Genomic DNA, 24,513 nt, shown 5'->3' with positions numbered 1-24,513 from the left:
GATCCGCTCTGCGCATGCGCGCATCACATGTTGCTGTGTTGTCATTGCCAGCGCCGCACACAGTTCGTGAAGGGCAGAAAGCGGCTGGATTAACGCTAGACTCGGACTGCATGGCAGGATGACATGCCCAGATAACACATGCACCACTGATTAAAACCAACTGTCACCGCATGCGTGCGTCAAAGCTGTCGACGTTCAGTCGCGTTTAGTGCGCTCAGAGATGGACGCGCATCTGTGGGATCATCTCCAGGCTGGCAGCTCGGAGGTGGACTGGTGTGAGGGGAATTATCTCATTTATCCCGGAATAGCGGAGTTTTATAACACGGTGCGTCACTCTTCTTTGTTTAGCTGCAGTGTCACATTGTGTCACGCGCGCGTGAGCGGCTGCGATTGAACTCTGTAAACTTTAAGCTGTGCTTTTCTCGCATGCATTCGTCTAATACGATTCCTGTCTGTTTTCAGATAAGCAACGTGCTGTTCTTTGTCCTGCCTCCGATCCTCATGTGTCTGTTCCGTCAGTACGCCACGCACTTCAACAGTGGCATCTATCTGATCTGGACTCTGCTGGTGGTGGTTGGTGAGTTTCTTCTCTTGTTCTGCTCTTCAGATGTAGTTTGACTGACTCACAGGGACTTCTGGGTGCCGGAGCTCTTGTTTTTCAGCACCTTTAGCAGCTGGCAGTTTTGTGCAGTCCACTCTTTCTCCTTTTTGGGGTCTTCAGGAAATAGCTGAGCCGAGCAGGAAGGGCTACTGAAGGAAATAACATGATCTCGGAGAAAATAAATTAGTGTTAGCTGGGCGAAACTCTTTAATATGAGAAGCCTGCAATCAGAACATTCTGGTGTTCAGTATTACAGAACAACTGGAGGAAAAAAAATACATATACGTATACATGTGCATATATATATGTGTGTGTGTGCGTGTGTGTGTGTGTGTGTGTTTATTTATATATACTAGGGCTGGCAATCGATTAAAATATTTAATCGCGATTAATCGCATAACTGTCATGAGTTAACTCATGATTAATCGCAACTTCATCGTGCATTTTTATCTGTTCTAAATGAACCTTAAATGAATAGTTTTCAAAATTTTAATAATCTAATCAACATGGGCATGGACAAATATGGATGCTTTCTGCAAATGCATGTTTATTATCAGTGAAACCACAGTCACAGAGCATGAAGACTAGACATGTTTCGGAGGTCATAGATGCTTTTCAAAGAACTTCTTCATGTCTATTAGACATATGTAATAAGGACAGTTATTATTAAATTTATTTGTCTCTCTGTGCCCACATACCATATTTTCTGACAGCTAAATTCTCAATAAAACACTTCACATATATATTACTTTTAAAATAGATTATAAAATATATTTAATATTATCTGTGTGTGTATGTCTGATTTTAGTTGATACTACTACTTTTTTTGTTTGTTTGTTTTTTTGTCTGTCTTATCTCTGCACAATTTGTTTATTTATTTTGGAAAATCATGCATAAAATATCCCCAGGGCCTGGCAGGTTTCACAGGTATAGTGTCCTGAGAAAGCACACCTGCTTGTGGGAAAACAAACGAGGGAGTGAGCAGCCAATCAGAAACACTCTCTGCCTGTCAATCATTCAGAGCAGCTGGCGTTGAGTCGGCTCTGCTCTGAATAACCACAACATTACAAATGTGAAACATTTCATGACCCAGGGTTAAAACGACCTTAACTCGGGGTTAAAAAAGAAATTAATCCTGGCTTAAGGACATTGTGAAGAGCTTCTTTCATTCATGGGATCCTTTGGTTCAGTTTACAGAAGGCTGCACAGACCACACTTCACTAACTCATCCGTGAGATGTGTTAATATTCACATGACCCAAGTGCATTCACGAACAAAGCTTAACATAGTTTAAACAAATGCAGATCTATGTCCCTCTCAGTTTTAGGTTTAGCAGAGCTGTGGTTCTCACGCTGGTGTTGCCTTCACTGCTTTCTGACAAACATCTTTTATATAGCTTTTTTCTTTCTACATACAATTTGGGGCATGTTGCTTCCTTCTCCTCCGTTAACAGTGAAGGGTAAGACAATCGCTTGTGAAACTGGTCTGTGCAAAACTGTGACTTCTACCCCAAAAACGGCTGGTGTATTTAAAGCAGCATGGGAAAGCAGCCAGCTCAGCACAAATGTCTCCAGAGGTTTTCTGCTCTGAAGGAAGCTGCTGACTTAATTAATCCAGGTGGGATTTTCAGAGTTTACACGGAAACATGTTTAAGGAACTCTTTGAAGAGTTAAAGGGTTAGTTCATCGAAAAATGGGTGAACTATCCCTTTAAAATGAGATCTAATTAGCAAAATAGTGTTTGCTATTGAATAAATGGGGGCTCAGATATTGGCACAAGAAATAAAAACTTCTAAGAATATATTTCAGAATAAATTGTGAGTGGGTCTTGTCTGTGCTGAACTGAAGTCTGTGTTTTTCTCCTGGTTTATCACGCTCCTGTCATCCAGTCGTGATAGTAAAGCTATTATTAGACAGTGAAGTTATTATTTATGTTCGTGACTCATGCCACAAATGTGCTGAAGCATAATAGTCAGTGGTTTGTTGCTTTATACAAAATGGTGATCATGCACTGTTTTTACAGTCGTGTGATTGTTGAACAATAGCTTCCACAGCACAAGCCTGATTTCGTGAGCTGTATGTGAGGTACACATACATACACACACACACACACACACACACACACACACACTCTGTTTGCAGTGTGTTTGTAGTTCATGTGTGATAGCGAAGCAGCAGGAGTCTGCTCCTGATCCGTGGCTGTTTACCACAAACACAACATTTATCCATTATTTCTATTTTAAATCCAAAAATTGTTAATTAAAATGCTCTTTCAACATTGTGATTCTTTGTTTACACAGTACAGTAATACAATCTTTCATCAATTATACAATGCTTTTTACTTTTGCATGTACATTTACAATTTTAAAGAACTTTTTACAAAATAAAACATATCCTCTAGGTTGGCTGTGAAACACAGTAGAGTTTAGTTATATGCATTTATGGTGTCATTACTACATTTTTGTGTCAGTGCATGATCATATTTACTGCAAACAATGTGCTGTTACTTTAATTCAGTGCGTGCAGCGCAGCAAAAAATAGACTTGGTGTGGAAACTATCTTTGTCCTGCTGCCGACGCACCACTCCTAAATGCCAGAGCACAACCGTGTGTGCTGTGTGAACTTGTGTGTGTAATGTGAACTTGGCATTATTATGTGTGTGTGCTGCAACTGTGTATGAGTGCACGGTCTTCAGGAAACCACACAAGCATTTATAAAAATACAGGTGCTGGTCATATAATTAGAATATCATCAAAAAGTTGATTTATTTCACTAATTCCGTTCAAAAAGTGAAACTTGTATATTCTATTATAACACAAGTTTAAACAACAAAACCCAAATATGGGGTGTGTGAATGTCAATATCAGTAATGTAGGGCAAATGCATGGATGTATGATGTATATGAGCGCAAGTGTTGAGTGTAACATAGAAGACATAAACTTAAATAAACTCAAATGTGTATCTGTGAAGAATGCTGGTGTCCCAAGCGAGGCATGGACTTGAACAGGTCGACTGAGCAGCGTTCAAGCTTCTAGCCACCGGAACCGAGCAGGACGACAGAGCAATAAGCTGACAACTGACAACTAAGGAAAATCCCAAATTCAGTATCTCAGAAAATTAGAATATTGTGAAAAGGTTCAATATTGAAGACACCTGGTGCCACACTCTAATCAGCTTATTAACTCAAAACACCTGCACAGGCCTTTAAATGGTCTCTCGGTCTAGTTCTGTAGGCTACACCATCATGGGGAAGACTGCTGACTTGACAGTTGTCCAAAAGATGACCATTGATACATTGCACAAGGAGGGCAAGATACAAAAGGTCATTGCAAAAGAGGCTGGCTGTTCACAGAGCTCTGTGTCCAAGCACATTAACAGAGAGGCGAAGGGAAGGAAAAGATGTGGTAGAAAAAAAAGTGTACAAGCAAGAGGGATAACACACCCTGGAGAGAATTGTGAAACAAAAAACATTCAAAAATGTGGGGGAGATTCACAAAGAGTGGACTGCAGCTGAAGTCAGTGCTTCAAGAACCACTTCACACAGACGAAAGCAAAACATGGGTTTCAGCTTCACATTCCTTGTGTCAAGCCACTGTTGAACAACAGACAGCGTCTCGCTTCAAAAAGGACTGGACTGCTGCTGAGTGGTCGAAAGTTATGTTATGTTCTCTGATGAAAGTAAATTTTGCATTTTCTTTGGATATCAGGGTCCCAGAGTCTAGAGAGGCACACAATCCATGTTGCTCGAGGTCCAGTGTAAAGTTTCCACAGTCAGTGATGGTTTGGGGTGCCATGTCATCTGCTGGTGTTGGTCCACTGTGTTTTCTGAGGTCAAAGGTCAACACAGCCGTATACCAGGAAGTTTTACATCACTTCATGCTTCCTGCTGCTGACCAACTTTATGGAGAAGCAGATTTCATTTTCCAACAGGACTTGGCACCTGCACACAGTGCCAAAGCTACCAGTACCTGGTTTAAGGACCATGGTATCCCTGTCCTTAATTGGCCAGCAAACTCACCTGACCTTAACCTCATAGAAAATCAATGGGGTATTGTGAAGAGGAAGATGTGATATCCCAGACCCAAGAATGCAGAAGAGCTGAAGGCCACTATCAGAGCAACCTGGGCTCTCATAACACCTGAGCAGTGCTACAGACGGATCGACTCCATGCCACGCCGCATTGATGCAGTAATTCAGACAAAAGGAGTCTCAACTAAGTATTGAGTGCTGTACATGTACATGTACTTTTCATTTTCATACTTTTTAGTTGGCCAAGATTTCTAAAAATCCTTTCTTTGAATTGGTCTTAAGTTATTTTCTAATTTTAAGGATTTTCCTTAGTTGTCAGTTATAATCTTAAAAATTAAAAGAAATAAACATTTGAAATAATGAATGAATATAATATACAAGTTTCACTTTTTGAATGGAATTAGTGAAATCTACTTTTTGATGATATTCTAATTATATGACCAGCGCCTGTATTTTACCTGCTTACTGTGTAAGGAATACTGCTGTTAAAAGGTTCTTATCCGATTAAAGTTTTGGCAAACCAAATGTTATTACACTTTTGTTCCTATACTTTTAAATGAAAAAAGTGCACAATACACTACTTTTGAATGCATTATTAGTTTTGTGTTTAACAATGCGATTATGTATGTATAATAATAAATTATAATTATTATTTTAATAACTAAATTACCATAATGTAATTATTTGCGATAACATTTTTAATATATATATATATATATATATATATATATATATATATATATATATATAATTTTTTTTTGTCTCTTTAGTGTTTTTCTTATGTACCAAATGCACATTAATGTGACCCAAATGAATCATGCAGGCTTCAAACCATGCAGACTTCTGTGTGTGATTGCTGTAATAATGTTGTGATCTTCTTCAGGTATCGGCTCCACCTACTTCCATGCGACGCTGAGCTTTCTGGGGCAGATGCTGGACGAACTGGCCATACTGTGGGTGCTCATGTGTGCCATCGGCATGTGGTTCCCCAAGAGATACCTGCCCAAGATGTTCCGCAGAGACAGGTGTGCTCGCAGATCCACACTGGAGAAAAAACCACTCAACTTAACTCAACTCAACTAGCAAACGACAACTTAAAAAGTTCATCTAATGATTAAAAGTCACTCTACTGAGTTTTAAAATATCTGTCAGATCAACTAAAGATTATTTTGCATTTATCAGCTTTGTTTATATTCAAAGCATAATAGGGATAGTATCTGTCTCTTAAAAGTGAGGGCAAACATTTATGCTGGTAGACAAAGGTTTTAAATCCAGAAGTTGTGAAGAGATGCACATATACCTCAGCACACGATTCTCAAACATGATGAGGATCCACAAATGATAAATCAGTAAAAATACAAACTCTGAGCCATACTTGAGTATCTAAGGAAGGTAAACAAAACGGCTTTCTCAAAACTTTTCCTTCACTTCTTCTCTAAACTACAGGGAGACCTTTTACATCACTATAACACTATAACAACAGAGCCCAAACTTTTTTTTATATATATATATATATATATATATATATATATATATATATATATATATATATATATATATATATATATATATATATATATATATATATATATATATATATATGCAAACATATAAATTGCACATAATGCAGTTTTTAAATTAACTTAAATTATTTTTGTTGTTGAAATATATATTCATTTACACAGTGGCTTTCATAACAGATTTATTTAAACGTGTTAAATAATTAGGCGAAGGCATCACTAAGAGATAAAGTAAAATATAATGAGTATATAAGTCTAATATTTTGAGAAATGCTCTTCATTCCTCTAGCAAATTACGAGCTGTATAGACACTGATGACTTGTCAGAGGTAAATAAACTGCCACATGACATTTTGTTTGCTAGCTGTTTTATTTACGTTTCTCCACGGTTTAAACAGATTACATGATGCACGAGATGTTCATTCATGTTTATTTCACATTAAAACTAGTAGTAAAGTGGAAGGCATGCTTCCACAGTCAGAATTGAGGCTACTTTTTTTTTTTTACACACTATGCATTTATTGTCCGAATTTCCTGATTAAATGGACAGAATTTGAAAGATGAGACTTTTGTTTCTATCAGTATATAAAACTGGAATTTTCCACTGGTGCAGTGGTTAAACCAATGCTGGATTTGTGTTTGTGTTTGACTAGATCGAGGTTCAAAATGGTCATCGGCGTCCTCTCAGGGATCACCACGTGTCTGGCCTTCATCAAGCCAGCGATAAACTCCATCTCTCTCATGACGCTGGGCATCCCGTGCACCGCTCTCCTCATCACGGAGCTGAAGAGGTCAGAGCTGTACAAACACATGCACTTCAGTCCTCTAGTGCTTTCCATGTTATCGCATTACGTATTCATTCCTGACTGTGTTCGACTGAAATTACTGTGACAGCTCACGCTATATAGATGTCTCTCTCTCTATATGGCAATGTTTCTGTCATTTAAATTTAATGTAATGGATAGGAAATCCTATGAAGTAGGGCTAAGTAAAATAAGCTGTGCCTAAAGTTAACTTTAAGTCCAGTGGCTTGATGAAGAGAGGTGTATTTTAAAAAGAGTGCTTATTATGGAAATGATATGCTTTAAAAGAATATACTCAAGTGCAAACTGAATGTAATGTTTTCAGACACTTAAATACAGTTCAATGAAATGAAGTATAGATTAAGTTTATGTTACATGCAATTAGCAGAACATTAGAGTGCTTTCCGACCCATTTAAGTAGGATTTAATATGTAACTGTCTTTGAAATATGGTTAAAGTGCGGCTGAATGCACTGACATGCATTTGTGGTGAACTAAAAACTACTTTAATAGTATGTTGTGTGTGTGTGTGTGTGTGTGTGTGTGTATATATATAATTATTTTGTAAGTACACATTTGTAATGTTAAAAAATTAATTAATTTGAAACACAGTCAAAAACACACTACAGTTAAAATTATAATGAAATACTTGATGTGCTTTAGTTTGTTAATATACGTAAATGCACTTCTTTAAAAGTGTTACGAAATATTATTAAGATAAAATTATTCAAATGAACTTAAATGTAAAGTGAAATTTGGTAACATTATTTTATGGTGTTCTTTTTCTACTTACTATTATAATAACAAGGAATTACAAGTAACCCTAAGCCAAACACTAACCCTAGTAATGTAGTTAATTAATATTACTCCGTACTTTAATGTATAATTACACTGAAACAAGAACACCTTAAAATAAAGTGCAGCCTAAAATTGTATTTGACATTATTACAAAGTGCACTTAAAGTGTACTGAAGTCTGTTAAGAAACAGTCATGAAAGCGTCACCTAAGAGGCCTTTTAATAATGTTTTTATTGCATTATCTAAATATAAGTTTGTGTACAGGAAGTACATATTTTCAAACTGTCAGTTAAACTTATGGCATTTACTGATGGATAAAGAATTGTTGCTTAATTTCAAATAAATAGATTATGATCCACAAATAAATGTTTCAAAATGTGATTCACAAATGAATGCCATGCCAAGTTGTATGGATTTCATTCCATTTATTTGTCAAAATGTTTCATTTTTGTTAACCTCTACACATTTATTTGTGAATCATGATCTATTTATTGTGAATTAAGCAATGATTCTAGCCACACAGATGAGTCATTCTCTCAAGAAACCCTTGTAGGTAGTTTTAAGTCGAACCAAGCAGGCTTATCAATGGCTTCCTGAAAGCAAGATGTGCTTCTGTGATGTTCATGATAGTGTATCTCTCTGCGTTCAGTCCAGTTATCTCACAGCAAACCATGTGTGTGTGTAGTTTGAGTTTGTTGTTTGATTATTTGCCGTGGATCACAGTGTGACTAACAACACGGAGCACAAAGTTCAACTTATCTGTTTACAGGAAGTGAAACGGTGTGTGTGTGTGTGTGTGTGTGTGTGTGTGTGTGTGCATATACTTGACCCTGGACCACAAAGCCAGTCATAAGGGTAAATAAAAAAAAAAATGTAGATACATATATCATCTGAAAGCTGAATAAATAATATTTCAACTGATGTATGGTGTGGTAGGATTGTACAATATTTGTTTGAGATACAACTGTTTGAAAATCTGGAATCTGAGGATGCAAAAAAATACTGAGAAAATCATCTTTAAAGTTGTCCAAATGAAGTTCTTAGCAATGCAAATTACATTTTGATATATTTACAGTAGGAAATTTACACAATATCTTCATGGAACATGAACTTTACTTAATATCCTAATGATTTTAGCATAAGAGAAAAAATGATAATTTTGACCCATACAATGTTTTTTTTGGCTTTTGCTACAAATATACCTATTTATATATACAGGTGGGAAATTGTCTTTGAAATACAGGTGCATCTCAATAAATTTGAATGTTCATTTATTTCTGGAATTCAACTCAAATTGTGAAACTTTTCCTCGACATTCTAATTTATTGAGAAGCACTTGTATGTATGAATGTCTACTGTGTTTAAGATTGTGTTATTAATGTCAAGATACAACACACAACAGGAGGTTTTCATGCAGTAAAATTTGTAACAAGTTAAGTTTCAATACAAGTGGCTTTAAAGTATATTTTACTTAATCATAAATGCTTGTCAGTACATTCAGCAGCACTGAACCATATTTAAAAAAAAAGACAATAGAAGAAAATATACAATAGAAGAAATAACAGAGATGTACTTAAGTCCCAGAAACACTCTTAAGCTCAGTGAATTACAATTAATGTACAATTAAACTATAAAACATTAAGATTTAATTGCAATTTAGTGCAGTCACATGTTTAATGTATATTATTTCCATAGTAAGTATTCTGTTTAAGAAGAACTGAGAAATTACAAACACTTTTTAGAGCAAAACAAGGCTTTTTCGTTCTCAGTTTGTCGGAGTAACAGTTTGCACTTCCTGTAGGGTTTCACTTCCTGTCTCTCTCTCTCTCTCTCTCTCTCTCTCTTCCTCCTCTGCAAGCCCTACATCATTGTTTTCATCACTCAAATGATTTAACATTTTTATTGTAGAGTATATTTTAAAAGCGTTTTCATTAGAGCACTAATCAATAGTATTTAAGTATTACTTATACCGTATACAATTACAGTATTCATATTTTGAATTAGCTTTTATATTTTCATTTTTCTATTTACATTTAAATTTTAGTAATTGTATAATGTGTTTTATTTATCTTTATTAGTTGTGTGTTTATATATATATATATATATATATATATATATATATATATATATATATATATATATATATATAAACATTTGTTTTTATTTTATTTAGTGGTCAACATTTCTAATATAAGTTTTTGTTGTTGTTGCTTATTCAAGTTTTTCCAAGTAATATTTTATATTTTACATTTTTATATAAAATGTAAATAAATAAAAAAGTATTAATTATACTGTATACGGTTACAGTGTCGAAATTTTCAATTATTTTATATTTTAACTTTTCTATTTAAATTTAAATATTAGTAATTTTATTATGTGTTTTTATTATCTTTATTAGTTTATATATATATATATATATATATATATATATATATATATATATATATATATATATATATATATATAAAACACAAAACAACTAAAACTCTAGCTGTAATGAAAATTGAAAATATAACAAAGATTCAAAATATTAATAAAAATTTTCATAGTATTTCAATTATAAAGTAACCGATAGTTTTTTAAATATTTTGAATCTTTTTATTGTTATATTTTCTGTATTCATTATAATTTAAAAGTTTTAGTCCTTTTGTTGTGTGTATTATTAAAAATTGTATTTTCAGTTGTAGTCCTCATATGTATTTAGTTATGCATTGTGTAGTTATTAGAACTGCATTGAGAAGTTAAACTAAATAAAGATGAGCATTGTTGGTTTGGCAATACGCTGGAATTAAATAACTTAATAGAAACTTAAGCTTTTATTTCAGTTCAGTATTTATTTTATTTCAAGTTAAATATATATTATTTAATATATTAAATATTTTTATTTTATTTTATTGACACCTGATGAGTTGTGTGTGTGTAGGTGTGATAACCTGCGTGTGTTTAAGCTGGGTCTGCTCTCGGGTCTGTGGTGGACTCTGGCGCTCATGTGCTGGATCAGTGATCGTATTTTCTGTGAGATGTGGTCTTCTGTCAACTTCCCGTATCTACACTGTGTCTGGTAATCAAGTGCACTCAACATACAGCATCTAGTAAACATATTGCTTTTAATTGCTTTTGTGACTCCTGTGATATTATCCTCTCTTCATGTTCCCTCTGTGTGTGTGTGTGTGTGTGTTCAGGCATATCCTCATCTGTCTGGCGTCTTATCTGGGATGTGTGTGTTTTGCGTATTTCGACGCGGCGTCAGAGGCTCCGGAGCAGGGGCCCGTCATCAAATTCTGGCCCAGCGAGAAATGGGCTTTCATCGGGGTGCCATACGTCACTCTTCTGTGTGTGCACAGGAAGTCCTCTGTGAAGGTGACTTGAGCGGTGCTCACTAAGGTATCCGACTACTCTTCAGTGCACTTTGTCATGGACTTTCACACGAAGGCGAATCCTGCCTTTGTGTGTGGTTTTGTCTTTGGGGAAGGATGACGTCAATCAGTGTTATTCAGCACAAAATCAGCTCTCAGTTTACTTTCGAGGGGAAGACGTGTGATTTCATGGTTTAACGTTACACAGGGTTTCACTTAAGGTCAGAAGTTTTGGAATAAAAAAGATTTTTATAAGTCTCTTCTGCTCACCAAAGCTGCATTCTTTTGATAAAAAATGCAGTAAAACAGTAATATTGTGAAATATCATTAATATAAAAATATCATTACATTTTTGGGTAATTAATAAAAAAATACTTTTAGTAAGCAAGGATGCATTAAATGACACTAAGGACTTTTATTACGTTAAACTTTTTTTTTATAATACATGCTGTTCTATTCATCAAAGAATCCTGAATAATAACCTATAATTAACTGAGCAGCAAATCTGCATAATATACTGATTTCTGAAGATCATGTGACTCTGAAGACTGCAGTAATGATGCTGAAAATTCAGCGCTGCATCACAGAAATAAATTAGATTTTATAATATATTATAGTAGAGAACAATTATATTAAATTGTAATAATATTTCCTGTAAATCTGATCAGGAATAAGAGACTCGGTGAGCATAAGAGACTTATTTCAAAGCTTTCCAAACCTTACCACATATAAAAACACAATAGGAGGGGCACTTTTAAAATACACGTTCACACCAGCAATTGAGCTTGAAATCAAATATGAGGATTTAGTTTATTTGTGCATTAAAACTGTGGAAAGGTTCATTGAATCTGCTCCTGTAATGAAGCAGCTCAGCCACAGATGAGTGTGTTAACACAAAGCATCGTATTTCACAGTAGTACTATGAAGTTGCCTTTTTTTTTTGCCAACACTGTATGGATTTCAAATGAAAAGCTGCACCAAGTGATTTCTGGCTAACATAAGAAAGGTGTTGGATTTTACACTGACACCTGTTGGTCTGGACACAGCTTTACACAAAAGGAAATGTTTTCACTAATTGCATGTGTTGAGTAATTTTGATATGGAGGATCTCATGTGAAGGTACATCATTTTAAGTACTATTGATTTATTTTAAGTGGGAAAAATGACTTTTAAGGCACACAATCATCTCCAGTGTCAGGGAAAACACTGAGGTTGTTTTTTCCCCAGCCATACTGAGTTATGACGTCTATATTTAACGCAGCATAAACTGGACTGTGTTGCACGACTGTGAAATCAATGCAGTGTATTTGACTGATTTTAAAACACTGCACGACAATAGTTTCCTGAACTGAATGTATAGGAAATCTCCCTTGAGAGAGAAAGTTGGTCCTTGCTTTTCTGAATGTCTTCACACAATAATGTTGATATAAAGCCTAACACTTTCTCTTTTTCTTCCTTAGTTTAGTTCTTTAGGCTTTTTGCGGTTTGTATCTTCATTTGTCAAAGAACAAATTGCCTTTGGTCATTGCAAGAACCAAAAACCTTATGTACAGTATGCAATAAAAACACAGATTCAGCTGTGGTTTGTACATTAATGACACTTTCATGCTGCTTTCTTCCGATGCCACAAAAATGCATCAGTGTTTTAAAGAGAAACTGACCATCAGCTGAGTTTCGTAATGCTTCGCCACTCGTCCAGAGCTGTAGTTTTCTAAAGCAGTGTGATTCTTGTGTAACTTTCTGCTCATGCAATGCAAAATGTGTACTGTAAGCCAATGCAATGGCTATAACATGTGTGTGTGTGTGTGCGAGAGAAAGTGTGTGTGTGTTTGTTTCTGCTACATTGAGGATAGTAAAACATGACATTTTTAACCTATGAGGGAAAAACTGATTAAAAATAGTGAATGATGTTCATCTGTCCCCCAGACCCAGATGCAACAAAGGGACCAAGTATACAAAGACTATTTATTTTGTGACTTCTTTAATAATTTTATAACTACCACTAAATAATGGTTTTGTAACCGAATGAGTTTGATTGTATTTTTACACCTTATTTAATAAAAACATGCTGCGAATTAACACGATTGAACAGCGCATGATGTCTTTCTTAAGCACCTAACCCTTCTAAAACACTTGCTAACATTTCTGAACTTATCGATGCTGTGGTTGTGAACGGCTGCATGGAATGTGTTTATATTTGCAGTAGACATCTTCTAGCCTGTCCTGTTGTACAACAGCCTATTTAAGCATTATTTCTAATACGTCAAGTTCATATACAATTTATTTGTCTTCATGCAAAAAATATTTAAAGGAATAGTTCACTTAAAAATGAAAAATTGCTGAAAATGTGCTCAGCCATCGAGATGTAGATGAGTTTGGAGAAATGTAGCATTGCATCACCAGTGGATGCTCTGCAGTGAATGGGTGCCGTCAGAATGAGAGTCCAAACAGCTGATAAAAACATCACAATAATCCACACCAATCGAATCAATTAGTTAATGTTTTATGAAGTGAAAAGCTGCTTGTTTGTAAGAAATAAATCCATCATTAAGGCTTTTTTTAATTTCAGATAAGAGTTTTCTGTCCATAATAAAGCTTTCTCCAGTGAAGAAGTCTGAATCAGGAGAGAAATCTGCCAGAAGCAGCAGTTTAAAGGTTAAAACATCTTAATGACTGACTGGAGCGGTGTGGATTATTGTGATGTTTGTATCAGCTGTTTGGACTCTCATTCTGACGGCACCCATTCACTTCCATTGGTGAGCAAGTGATGCAATGCTACATTTCTCCATATCTAATGAAGAAACAAACTCATCTACATCTTGGATGACCTGAGAATGGATAAAGATTTAGCTTTTTTTTTTTTTATTATTATTTTTGGGTGAAGTGCATCTGGAAAAATAACGTTGAAATATTAAAACTAAGCATACATTTCAGAAAGGTTTAATATTTTTCAGCTGCCATAAAATATGCAATGTTTTAGAATTACAGTGTGTTGTGGTACAACAAAATACATGTGCAAAATACAAAATTAAATCCCAGTAAGACAAAGACATAAAAATAAAAATAAAGTGAACCACGTTATTGTAACAATAGAAATTGAACAGTAAAAAAAAAATAAATAAACAAACTTGTTTTCAAAACTAAAAGCACCAAAAACTAGACGAACATCTAGATGAAATGCTATGATGTAATGATGATAACACATTAAGCTGGAGGATGATGCATTATGGGGATGTTTTTCTCTGGAGTCTCTCCCAGACAGCGGCTCTGTGTTCAGCTGTGAGGCAGGGCTTCAGGAGCGTCTCGATGCTCTCCGCTCTTCTTCTGAAACGCTCTCGGTCTCTGGCCATCTGCATCCAGCAAGAGCCGTCCCTCGCAGCCCTGCTCGCGAAACTCCACACCAGCAGGGGGCGCACCGTCACCTGATCACTGAAACACACCTGCCAGAACACAAACACAGGCCTGTTATCAGAGGAGCACACACACACACACACACACACACACACACACACACACACACACACACACACACACACACACACACACACACACACACACACACACACACACACGTTTCTGTTCAAACCCTGACCTTGAGTCACATGACATCCAGGATGATTATATCTGCTGACTAAACCCTGACACATTCACTGACTTTGTCTTATGAACCTTTTCTTTCTGGCCTGTTGCTCAATCTTGCATCACTTTTGCCAAAAGCTTTCTTTCTTTTTTTTGTGTAAAGGATTATAACTCACAATACCAAAAACTGTTTTAAATTCAATTCGGTTTGTCTTTTCTATACATCTACAATTTTGTTTCTTTAGTTTTATTGTTCACCTAACGATTAAAATTGTTTACCTTTAATTGAAATAGAGTTGTAATAAAATATTTATATATTTTACAAATTAGAAATCTAGCCCTGAAAAACTGAAGGACTTAAAAAAAAAAAAAAAGACTAATAAAATGACTAATACTTATGTTAAAATACAAATCTAAATGATAATATATAATATGATAACGTCATAATAATATGAAAATTTGTGCTGTCAAACGATTAATCACATCCAAAATTGCGATTAATCATTTGACACCACTGATATATAAAATATAATATGAAAGGAAATGTGTGTACCTTCTTGCGGCCCTCCTTTGAGTTTGTCTGTGGATTTGGCTCGCTCTCCTCTGATCTCGTCGCTGCTGGAGCGAGAGTTTGCTGCTTTTGCTTGGTGTTTGTTCTGGAGCTGATGGACGAGCAGAAGCTCAGAGGGTTGTAGGGGTCACCGCTGTTGAGAAACGATTCCCAAAGCTCACGACTCTCTGCTGAGTCTCCTTCATCATCATCATCATCATCTGACCATTCAGAGTCGTCCTCCTCCGTCTCAGAGTCCTCCTCCTCCTCGGTTTCTTCATCAGACTCCCATTCAGAGAGCCTGGCTTCATCATCTTCCTCTTCCTCCGAGTCAATCGCTGATGATTCCCGCTCATCATCATCAGACTCCAGAAAGACTTTCATCTCCGGATCCCTCCTCTCCGAAGCTCCTTCGCTGATCTCGCCTCCAGGCCTCTCCGAGACCTCGGCGCCGCTCTTCTTCATCTCGCCGCTCATGGTCATGGTTTTCCCCACACAAATGCAGAAAAACTTCATCTTGGAGCGGAGGAGCTGTGTCACACCGGTGCAGAAGTCCACGACTCTCTGGACGAGCTGCCACATACAGAGCCTGATCTTCACGATGGACGTTCTGCCACAAGGATCTCCAGGTGAACCGGACGAGAGCTCAGGACTCATCTTGGACTGCATCGACAGACCTTTCTGAGGTAAACCGCAATCATACAGCAGTGGATGATGTGGAGAAATGGTGAATGGTGCCATAATCACACTCAATCTGTTAAAAAACAAATAAAAAAATGACGTTAAAATACATGTATTTTAGATTATATGTGACCTTTGAGCACAAAACAAGTCATAAGTAGCTCAGGTATATTTGTAGCAACAGACAACAATACAGTCAACAACAACAGTAGGATATATTCTTTACCAATTGGCTACCATAACTATATCAAAACTTAATTTTTGATTAGTAATATGCATTGCTAAGAACTTCATTTGGGTAACTTTAAAGGCGACTTTATTAATTTTATTTTATTCCACTCCCTTATTTTTAATTATTGGTTTAGGGTTACTTGCATGTAATTATGTATAATCGTATTGTAAGTATAATAGTAATGACATGTAACTTGTAACAAAGACAAAAAAAGTAAAGTGTTAGCTACATTTTCCAAAGTAACTTCTCACGGACTATGAGCTGTTTTATGACTGTGACACATAACAATGTGACGAGCATTACTCTGTTTACTAGCAACACAAACACCCGCGGTTACCATGGTATTACCATGTTTACTGTATTCAAATTAGGATTTTTGGACAAATTAATCAGCGTAACCACTAAACTTAAAGAATTACTTAAAGAATTACTTCGACGTCCTATACACATATTCAATTGTTCAATATATCTCGATTTTACACTCTTACCTTCGAGAGTTTGCTCAGCCTGTCGCTTGGCAGTCGCTCCAGTGAAGGTTTGGTTTTTCAATGATGCTAACGTACTCAAAAACAACGCTGTTTGAGAAATAAGACGACTTCAGTCCGAAAATATACTCCATAATCGTTTTGCTCATCAACATGTCGCGCTGGGCTCGTGTTTCTCGTATATCATTCTTCTGTTCCGTAAATAGAAATGTCGTTGTGAGTGACGGCGAGTGCTTATATAGGATGCGATGACGTTACCATGCGTGGGCGGGACTTACTCCTTTACGTCTACGCCGTACTGGGAAAACACGTAACCGCGTTTCGTTACGTTTCCAGAAAGTCCAGCGGGGGCGGGGCTTGGCCAAGGGCGTCCGGTTGAGACCGGATTGCATCACACCCAAATATGGAAAGCGAAGTCGAGAGCGAAACAATCTGGAAAGTAAACAAACACAAGGGGAGTTTCTAGGCGACGACATTTCCTCTAAAAGTGAAGTCACCAGAGAAATGGTGCATGCGACTATAAAACAACACTTTATTTTCTTGACACCATAAAATACACTGATAACCTGTTTAATCATAAAAGAGACCTTTTGAAGTGATGACAATAATAAATGTAGATCCGAAGCTGCAGCTGGGTTTAAATGTATGGTATCTGCTGATTTAGTACTTAATATATGCAATATAAAATTTATGACATCATCTAACTCCTTATTAAATATCAGAATGTTAAAGAATCTTTCGAGCTGGTGGAATAACAATGCAATCTATCTATCTAAATTAAGAAGGGTCAGCTTTTAAACAGGCACACTTAGCATCAGCTGATTCATAAAAGCTGTTGACCTATTTTAGACATTTCAATGACGTTCATGTAAACCCCGAGGAAAGGGTTAACCAGCAATGTGATTATCCCATCTTGTGATCCCATTTCCAGCCATGAAAGAAGGTATTTTGTTGGTCCAGAAAGGGTCATATACGTAGAGAGCTTCAGTTCAGACACCGCCGGAGCTGCAGACGCTGGTAAGTGTCATGATTCTGACCTGAACGATGAGTAAAGCTGAATACAAATGTTACTTACACTTTTAAAAATAGAAAATGATTTAAAAGTTTAAAACTCCGTGAAGAACCTTTAACATTCTTTAAATTCCACAAATTGTTCTTCATAGTGGAAAAGGGTTCTTTAAGTTATTCAGATATATATATATATATATATATATATATATATATATATATATATATATATATATATATATATATATATATATCAAGAATTGTTCATTTCATACCACGCTTTCTCTTTCTGAAGTGTCTAATGTGATCTTTCAGATGCACTGAAATCATGTTTTCTCTTTCAACTCTTTGAGATCTTCGTGACTGTGGTGAATTCCATTTTTTCATCTGCATTTTGGGGAAATTCTGATGAGTACCGTACAGTTAGCTTCTGAAGAAGAATTCTTGAGAAATCTTAAAGTGTGATTCAGATTTTAAAAGCACCCCCTGATGTTATTTATGTGAATAATGTAGCCGATTAATGATGTTATAATACGATTAAATGTCCAACTAATGCACATTACAGCCATGACCTAATTTAATTTAGGCTATGTCAGAGTCGAGTAGTTGACAATTGACGTAAACTGAATTATATTTGCTGTAATTACTGTAATTTGTTTTTCAGTGTGAACAGTAAAAATAGATAAATCCATGACTAAAGTTTAAAGCAAACGTGTTGAAGACTATAGATGATAGCATGTTAATTCATTAAATTAATAGCTGTTTCAGTTTATGAAGTGTAGTAAAACAACCAGGGGCAACAGCTTTGAAGATTCAAGATTCAAGATTTGTATTAGTCACATACACGATTATATAGAGCTATAGAGCAGCTATAACCAGCAGTGACATGTGAGTCAGCTCCGCTCCATGGACAGTGCAATTATTAAAGAATACAACACAGATGAAAATATACATAAATATAGGTATGAAAGAACAGTATTTAACAGTACCACTGTCTGAGTTTTACACTACATCATATAGGAATGTATAGCAAATATATGGAATATACACTAAAGTACATTTTTGTGTATTAATACAAGTTTTAGTTTTTATTTGACATACTATTTATATGCATTTTCATGAGATCGGGTTTAACCTGAGAAGCTTACCTTAATTCTAAGAATCTAACTAGGATTTGGTGAGTATTGATTTTAGGACGACCTCATACCTATAGATCAGTTTTTTAAATGTGAATTTATATTACTATTTAAATAATAGCCTATTCAATCTTGGCCTGTTTTGATTTCTTGGACTGTCACAGTTTTAGCAGAAGAACTCTAACGTGAATAATGTGGACTTATTCATTACATTAGTACAACATGTGTCCATATTCTGAAAATATTTTGATATTTGTGAGCTTCTGACTGCAGTTGGAAAATGTCAAATATATTTTAATCATAATGCTGAGATATACATCGTATGTGTCTCTGAATTAGATTTGTTGCTGTTGTTGTAGTTGAAACCAATGTGCTTACACCAAATGACGCCAGAATTCTTGGCATAAACTGACCGTGTACCAGAGTAACTCCACCCTTAATTAACCCTCAAACATCTTTATTCTTCAGTGTGAGGAGGTGGATCCGCTCATGATGTGTCCTGATGCCGTGGTGGAGGAGCAGTGAAGAGTGTGAGAGCAGTGATATGGAGACCGGGCCCTCGACCCCCAGTGGTCCTGCTGTGGTCCTGGGCCTCCAGAGACTCTCTTTTGCTTACCAGAGCCTCTTAGAGATCCCCTACGAGACCATCCTTCAGCAGCAGGACACTCTGGAGGTTCTGGACCTCAGTTATAACTCACTGGATGAGTATCCTTTAGGGAATCAGAGGTCTTTGTCTTGTGTGATATTATAACGTTTTCTTATATATTGTATATTGTACAACTCTGACACTAGCTTGTTCTATTCTTTTATTACTCGATCTGTTTTCTTTTGATTTATTATGTAATAACTTGCTATGTGTACTGCGCTAGCTTAAACTGAGGCTTGTTATAGTATCATTGCTGTTTTATTGATTCTGACTGCTTCTATTGTTCTCATTTTTAAGTCGCTTTGGATAAAAGCGTCTCCTAACTGACTAAATATATATGTATGAAGAATTTGTGGGTATAATATTTCAGTTGACTTTATTTTGGTATCCTCACATTCATAAATTAACTCTGGTGTCCTGCACCCACTAGTAGAAAAATATAAAAAATTAGATCTGGTGTCTGAATAATTTGTGAGCCTGGAGTACCCACCAAGTCTGAAGTAGCTCAGGTCTATTTGTAGCAATTGACAACAATAAGGGTCAAAATTATTAAATTTTCTTAAATATCATGTTAAATTAAGATATTTTATAAATTTTCTAATGTAAACATATCAAACCTTCATTTTTGATTATTAATATGCATAGCTAAGAACTTCCTTTTTAATAATTTTAAAGGAGATTTTCTCAATATTCAAGCCTCAGATTCCAGATTTTCAAATTGCTGTGTTTCAACCAAATATAAAACCATGCACGTATAAACGTACAAATCTCAATTAAAAAAAAGTACCCTTATGACTGGTTTTGTGGTCTCGGTCACATTTTTGTTTGGACTGTGTGTGTAGGTTTAACTTGTCATGTGATTGCTCTTAACTGAGTTGTTAACGGAACCCGGCTCTTTTGGGCAGTTTGGAGAAGCTCAGCACACTCATCCTGGACTGCAATAACTACAGCGCGCATGTTAAATTCCCCTACATGCCCAGCCTCACCACCCTGTGGATCAACAAGAACAAAATCAGCAACCTCCCCATTATAGTGGAGGAGATCTGCTGCAAGTTCCCAAACATCAAGTGAGTTCAGAATCCCATTCACTCATGCATTAGCAGTGTTTTATACGTGCAGTGATTTATCTGTTTGGTTCCATTGTAGGATTCTCAGTATGATGAACAATGAAGCAGCACCCAGTTACTTTAATGGAGGCAGTCTCACGCAGTATATGGATTACAGGTAAGCATGAGAAGAGGAGATGTACCGTACTCTAAGAAATATGCAGTTAAATAGTAAGTATTATATTGCTGATATATACATTTTACTTTGTTATAATTCATCCTGGATCTGTTTGGAAAACTACAGATAGTACATACCCTTTGAAGAAAAGAACGCTTTAGCATACTTCTTTAAAATGGTTAATATCCTTTAAAAGAATATACTTAAGAAGTGTAAAATTAATGTAATGTCTTCAGATACTTCATTGTATGTTAAATACAATTGAAGAAAATTTATTACAATTAAAATTTATATCACCTGCAATTACTTTAGGGTGATTTTTGACCCACTAAAGCATGACTTAAGTTGATCTTTATGTGTAATTTCATGTTTTATGTAAAGTACTGCTTAAAACTAAAATATACTTTATTTTCATTTCTGTTGAAACGTATATGTCATGCATTTGTAATTACACATCTGTAATGATAATGATGCAATATAGTAAAAAAAGAAAATTGTATATATATATATATATATATATATATATATATATATATATATATATATATATATATATATATATATATATATATATATATAATTTATAACAAAATTAAGTTTTGATATATTTACGGTAGGAAATTTACAAAATATCTTCATGGAACATGATCTTTACCGAATATCCTAAATATTTTTGGAATGAAAGACAAATCAATCCTTTTGACTCATACAATGTATTTTTGGCTGTTGCTGCAAATATACCCCAGAGACTCAAGACTGGTTCTGTGCTCCAGGGTCACATCTGTACTATAACAGTCCATAGCAACTGCTCTATTTGTGTTTGACAGGCAGTATGTGATCAGTCAGATCCCGGGTCTGGAGGTGCTGGATGACACAGAGGTGCAGGAGAAAGAGCGTGAAGTGGCCCGAAAGACCTACAGGATGCAGAGGATGAGAGAAGGCAGTCGGAGGAGGAAGGAGCTTCATCGCTAACACATTCCCTTCAGTCCACAAACAACCAAAGCATGCCTTCCAGACTTCATGAGCTTTAAAGCCTTTACTCATGCAACAGATCATATTCAAACTTGGATTTAAAGTTATGACGCCAGAAATATTTAAATATTTTAACATGCAACCAGTAAATGTCAGGGTTATTTGTTGCCAGGGTTAGTAAACTGTAGGCCTATTAAATAGAAGAACACAATGAAAGTATGTACAGTATCTTCATATTGCTATTACCACCATAAAAGTCATAGAAATCGAACAAATAGAATAGCAATACGAGAATAACATCATAAGTTTTTAATTATAATAGTCTAAATTCCAAGAATGAAGTCATAGCATTATGAGGTTAGTCATAATATTTTGAGATTAATGTCTTCATATTTCTGTTGCCATCAGTTAATGCGAGTTACATAATCAGATGACTTTTTTTCAGGTAGCTATCTAAAATTACAAGTTGAAAATATCTCAAAAGTAATGCAAAAGTTAGTTTCTATAAAACGTTTCCCCAGCACTGGCTGTCACCATAAAATAAGCAATAAGCCAGTGGCACTGCAGTCTATTTTATTGCTCAGATATAACAGCTGCTAAAACAGATTATTGATTAAAAATCAGCTGTATGATTTAGTGATAAGGCTTATCTCTGATAACCTCTTCACAGAACCACATGAACTACTATATTTATCTCAGCTGCATGTTTGAGTGTCTTATTGTACAGTATGTTCTTGAAATCAAATCACATTTCATTTTTCCTCATCTAATGCAGTATGCAGGAAGTTTTGAAATTGGACTGCAAATTATATTTTTATAAGCTACAAGATCCATGCACATGAATCAGATATGTCTAACTAATTTATGTAAGCATGAAGACGGATGTTAGACATATGCTCTGTGGTGTTTATTAGCCTACAGTGGTAATTAACTAACTATGGCCTTTAACACACATTCATTACAGAGCAGAGAAACAGGCGCAGAAGCACTGAATCATTACCGTAATACACAATATTATAAACAATCAGTCAAAACTGGTTATTATAAACTGTGCAAAAGCATCCTAAGCTATGGTTGTTCTTATATGTCTTATATACCCCTTTCAGAATATGCAACATTTTAATAATCTAACTTCATGAGAGGAAATGTGTTTTGATGTTTCATTTCTGTAAACTTGAATTGATGTGCAAAATTTGTTTAACGATTTTTTTCATTTAGTTCCCTTCAAGAAGCTAATACTTTTGTACGCAGAAGACAAAATAAGTACAATTTACCATGCATTTCATTCAAAAAGTTTACACCCCTTCTGACTCTTGCTGATGTCTCTCTCTTTTTTTATTTGTTTTATTAAAGTAGCCCAATCTATTTTCAGTTTCACTGAGAGAGAGTTTATTTATTCACCAAAAAGGCTATTCTTAATCTTCACCCTGGACAAAATGTTAACAAGTCATTCTAAAAACAAAAATAGAGCATATACACACACATCCACATGCAAAGAAGAAATAAAAAGTACTAAAAAATACAAATACACAATTGCAGAATGCATATAAAAATCAAACTAAAATACAATAGTAGAAAGATATCTAAACTAAATTAAATTTAGTTAAAATAAGGACAACAAAAACACGAGAATAAAGTATTTTATTTATTAAGTATAAAGAATATTCTTGTGGTTTGGATTAACCTATAGGCTACCATTGGCACTGGTATCAAATTAAAAAAAGAAATAATTCAATTAGAATTGTTTTTCAATAGATACAAAATATATGTGAAATACTATCACTAAACCCTACTCTGAAAGTACAGTGTCAGTGTCAGTTTTTCGAAATTGAGATGTATACATCACATGAAAGCTGAATAAATAGCTTTCCATTGATGTATGGTTTATTAGGATCGGACCGTATTTGTTTGAGATACAGCTACTTGAAAATCTGGAATCTGAAAATCTGAGGATGCAAAAAAATCTAAATATTGAGAAAATCATCTTTAAAGTGGTCCAAATGAAGTTCTTAGCAATGCAAAACCAAAATTAAGTTTTTATTATTTATGGTAGGAAATTTACAAAATATATTTTTGGAACATGATCTTCTCTTAATATCGTAATGATTTTTGGCATAATAGAAAAATCTATAATTTTGACACATACAATGTATTTTTTGGCTATTGCTACAAATATAACCCAGAGACGACTGCTTTTGTGCTCCAGGGTCACATATTTTAAAAAGGTTTAAGTTGTATTACAGCCCCCCTCCCCCAAGTCTTTACCTTCTTCAGTTGAGAATTTATTTAATCTCTGAAGCAAGAGCACACAGAATGTGTATGCTGTGCATTTAAGTGCTTAATCACAAAGTACACGTAAGAATACTTTTAAAAGACTATTTTACTTTATGGGTAATTGAAAAAGATATACGCAATCTGAATGAGTTTAGTTTCAGATACTAAATAGCACTTGTTTTTGCACTTAATTGCAATTAAAATTAAAATGTATTACAGTTTGAAATACATTAAAGTGTTACTGATCATTTATCAAAAATTGCTATTGAAGAAATAGAAAATGTGCAAAAAATGAACTCACCCTTATGGCATATAAAATGTAAATGATATAAATTAATTTGCAAGTTTTGAGAATAATAATATAAAGATTAAACATTATTATAATTATTATTTTATACATGTTATTCCTATGCTTTGAGACTGTACACATGTACGCGTGGATCGGGGACTTTTAATTTGAAACTATGACGCGAACAAAAGGAGGAGTCTAAATCCGGAAGTAAACAGTTCTTTTTAGAAGCTGATCATTTTGAAAATCGAGACTGTTAGAAAGTGTTTCATCTCACGTCTGCGTCTCTCTAACGCAACAGTCACACAGACAGAATACTCTTCACTCCTAACA

At 35.1% G+C, this 24,513-nt stretch overlaps 3 protein-coding genes across 3 annotated transcripts; 2 read left to right on the top strand and 1 right to left on the bottom strand.

The window, feature by feature from the left end:
* The first annotated feature begins 26 nt into the window (after positions 1-26).
* On the top strand, positions 27-13,188 carry acer2 (alkaline ceramidase 2). The gene is made up of 6 exons (XM_052561081.1): positions 27-325; positions 463-577; positions 5,513-5,654; positions 6,802-6,939; positions 10,672-10,809; positions 10,931-13,188. Exons 1-6 carry the CDS (start codon positions 221-223, stop codon positions 11,115-11,117), a joined length of 825 nt encoding a protein of 274 aa, XP_052417041.1. The 5' UTR covers positions 27-220; the 3' UTR covers positions 11,118-13,188.
* Positions 13,189-14,028: 840 nt separating this feature from the next.
* Positions 14,029-16,854, bottom strand: ppp1r15a (protein phosphatase 1, regulatory subunit 15A). The gene is made up of 3 exons (XM_052561080.1): positions 16,635-16,854; positions 15,237-15,987; positions 14,029-14,544 (listed from the first exon to the last, which is right to left on the bottom strand). Exons 2-3 carry the CDS (start codon positions 15,972-15,974, stop codon positions 14,329-14,331), a joined length of 954 nt encoding a protein of 317 aa, XP_052417040.1. The 5' UTR covers positions 15,975-15,987; positions 16,635-16,854; the 3' UTR covers positions 14,029-14,328.
* A 3,246-nt stretch (positions 16,855-20,100) lies between these two features.
* LOC127961811 (leucine-rich repeat-containing protein 72) lies at positions 20,101-22,988 on the top strand. The gene is made up of 3 exons (XM_052561082.1): positions 20,101-20,488; positions 20,568-20,645; positions 21,473-22,988. The coding sequence occupies exons 1-3, from the start codon at positions 20,394-20,396 to the stop codon at positions 21,615-21,617; spliced, it is 318 nt and encodes a 105-aa protein (XP_052417042.1). The 5' UTR covers positions 20,101-20,393; the 3' UTR covers positions 21,618-22,988.
* The last annotated feature ends 1,525 nt before the right edge of the window (positions 22,989-24,513 follow it).

Source organism: Carassius gibelio, chromosome B7 (genome assembly GCF_023724105.1).
Source record: "Carassius gibelio isolate Cgi1373 ecotype wild population from Czech Republic chromosome B7, carGib1.2-hapl.c, whole genome shotgun sequence".
Classification (NCBI taxonomy): Eukaryota; Metazoa; Chordata; class Actinopteri; order Cypriniformes; family Cyprinidae; genus Carassius; species Carassius gibelio.
This window is presented reverse-complemented; position numbering and strand designations above follow the sequence as displayed.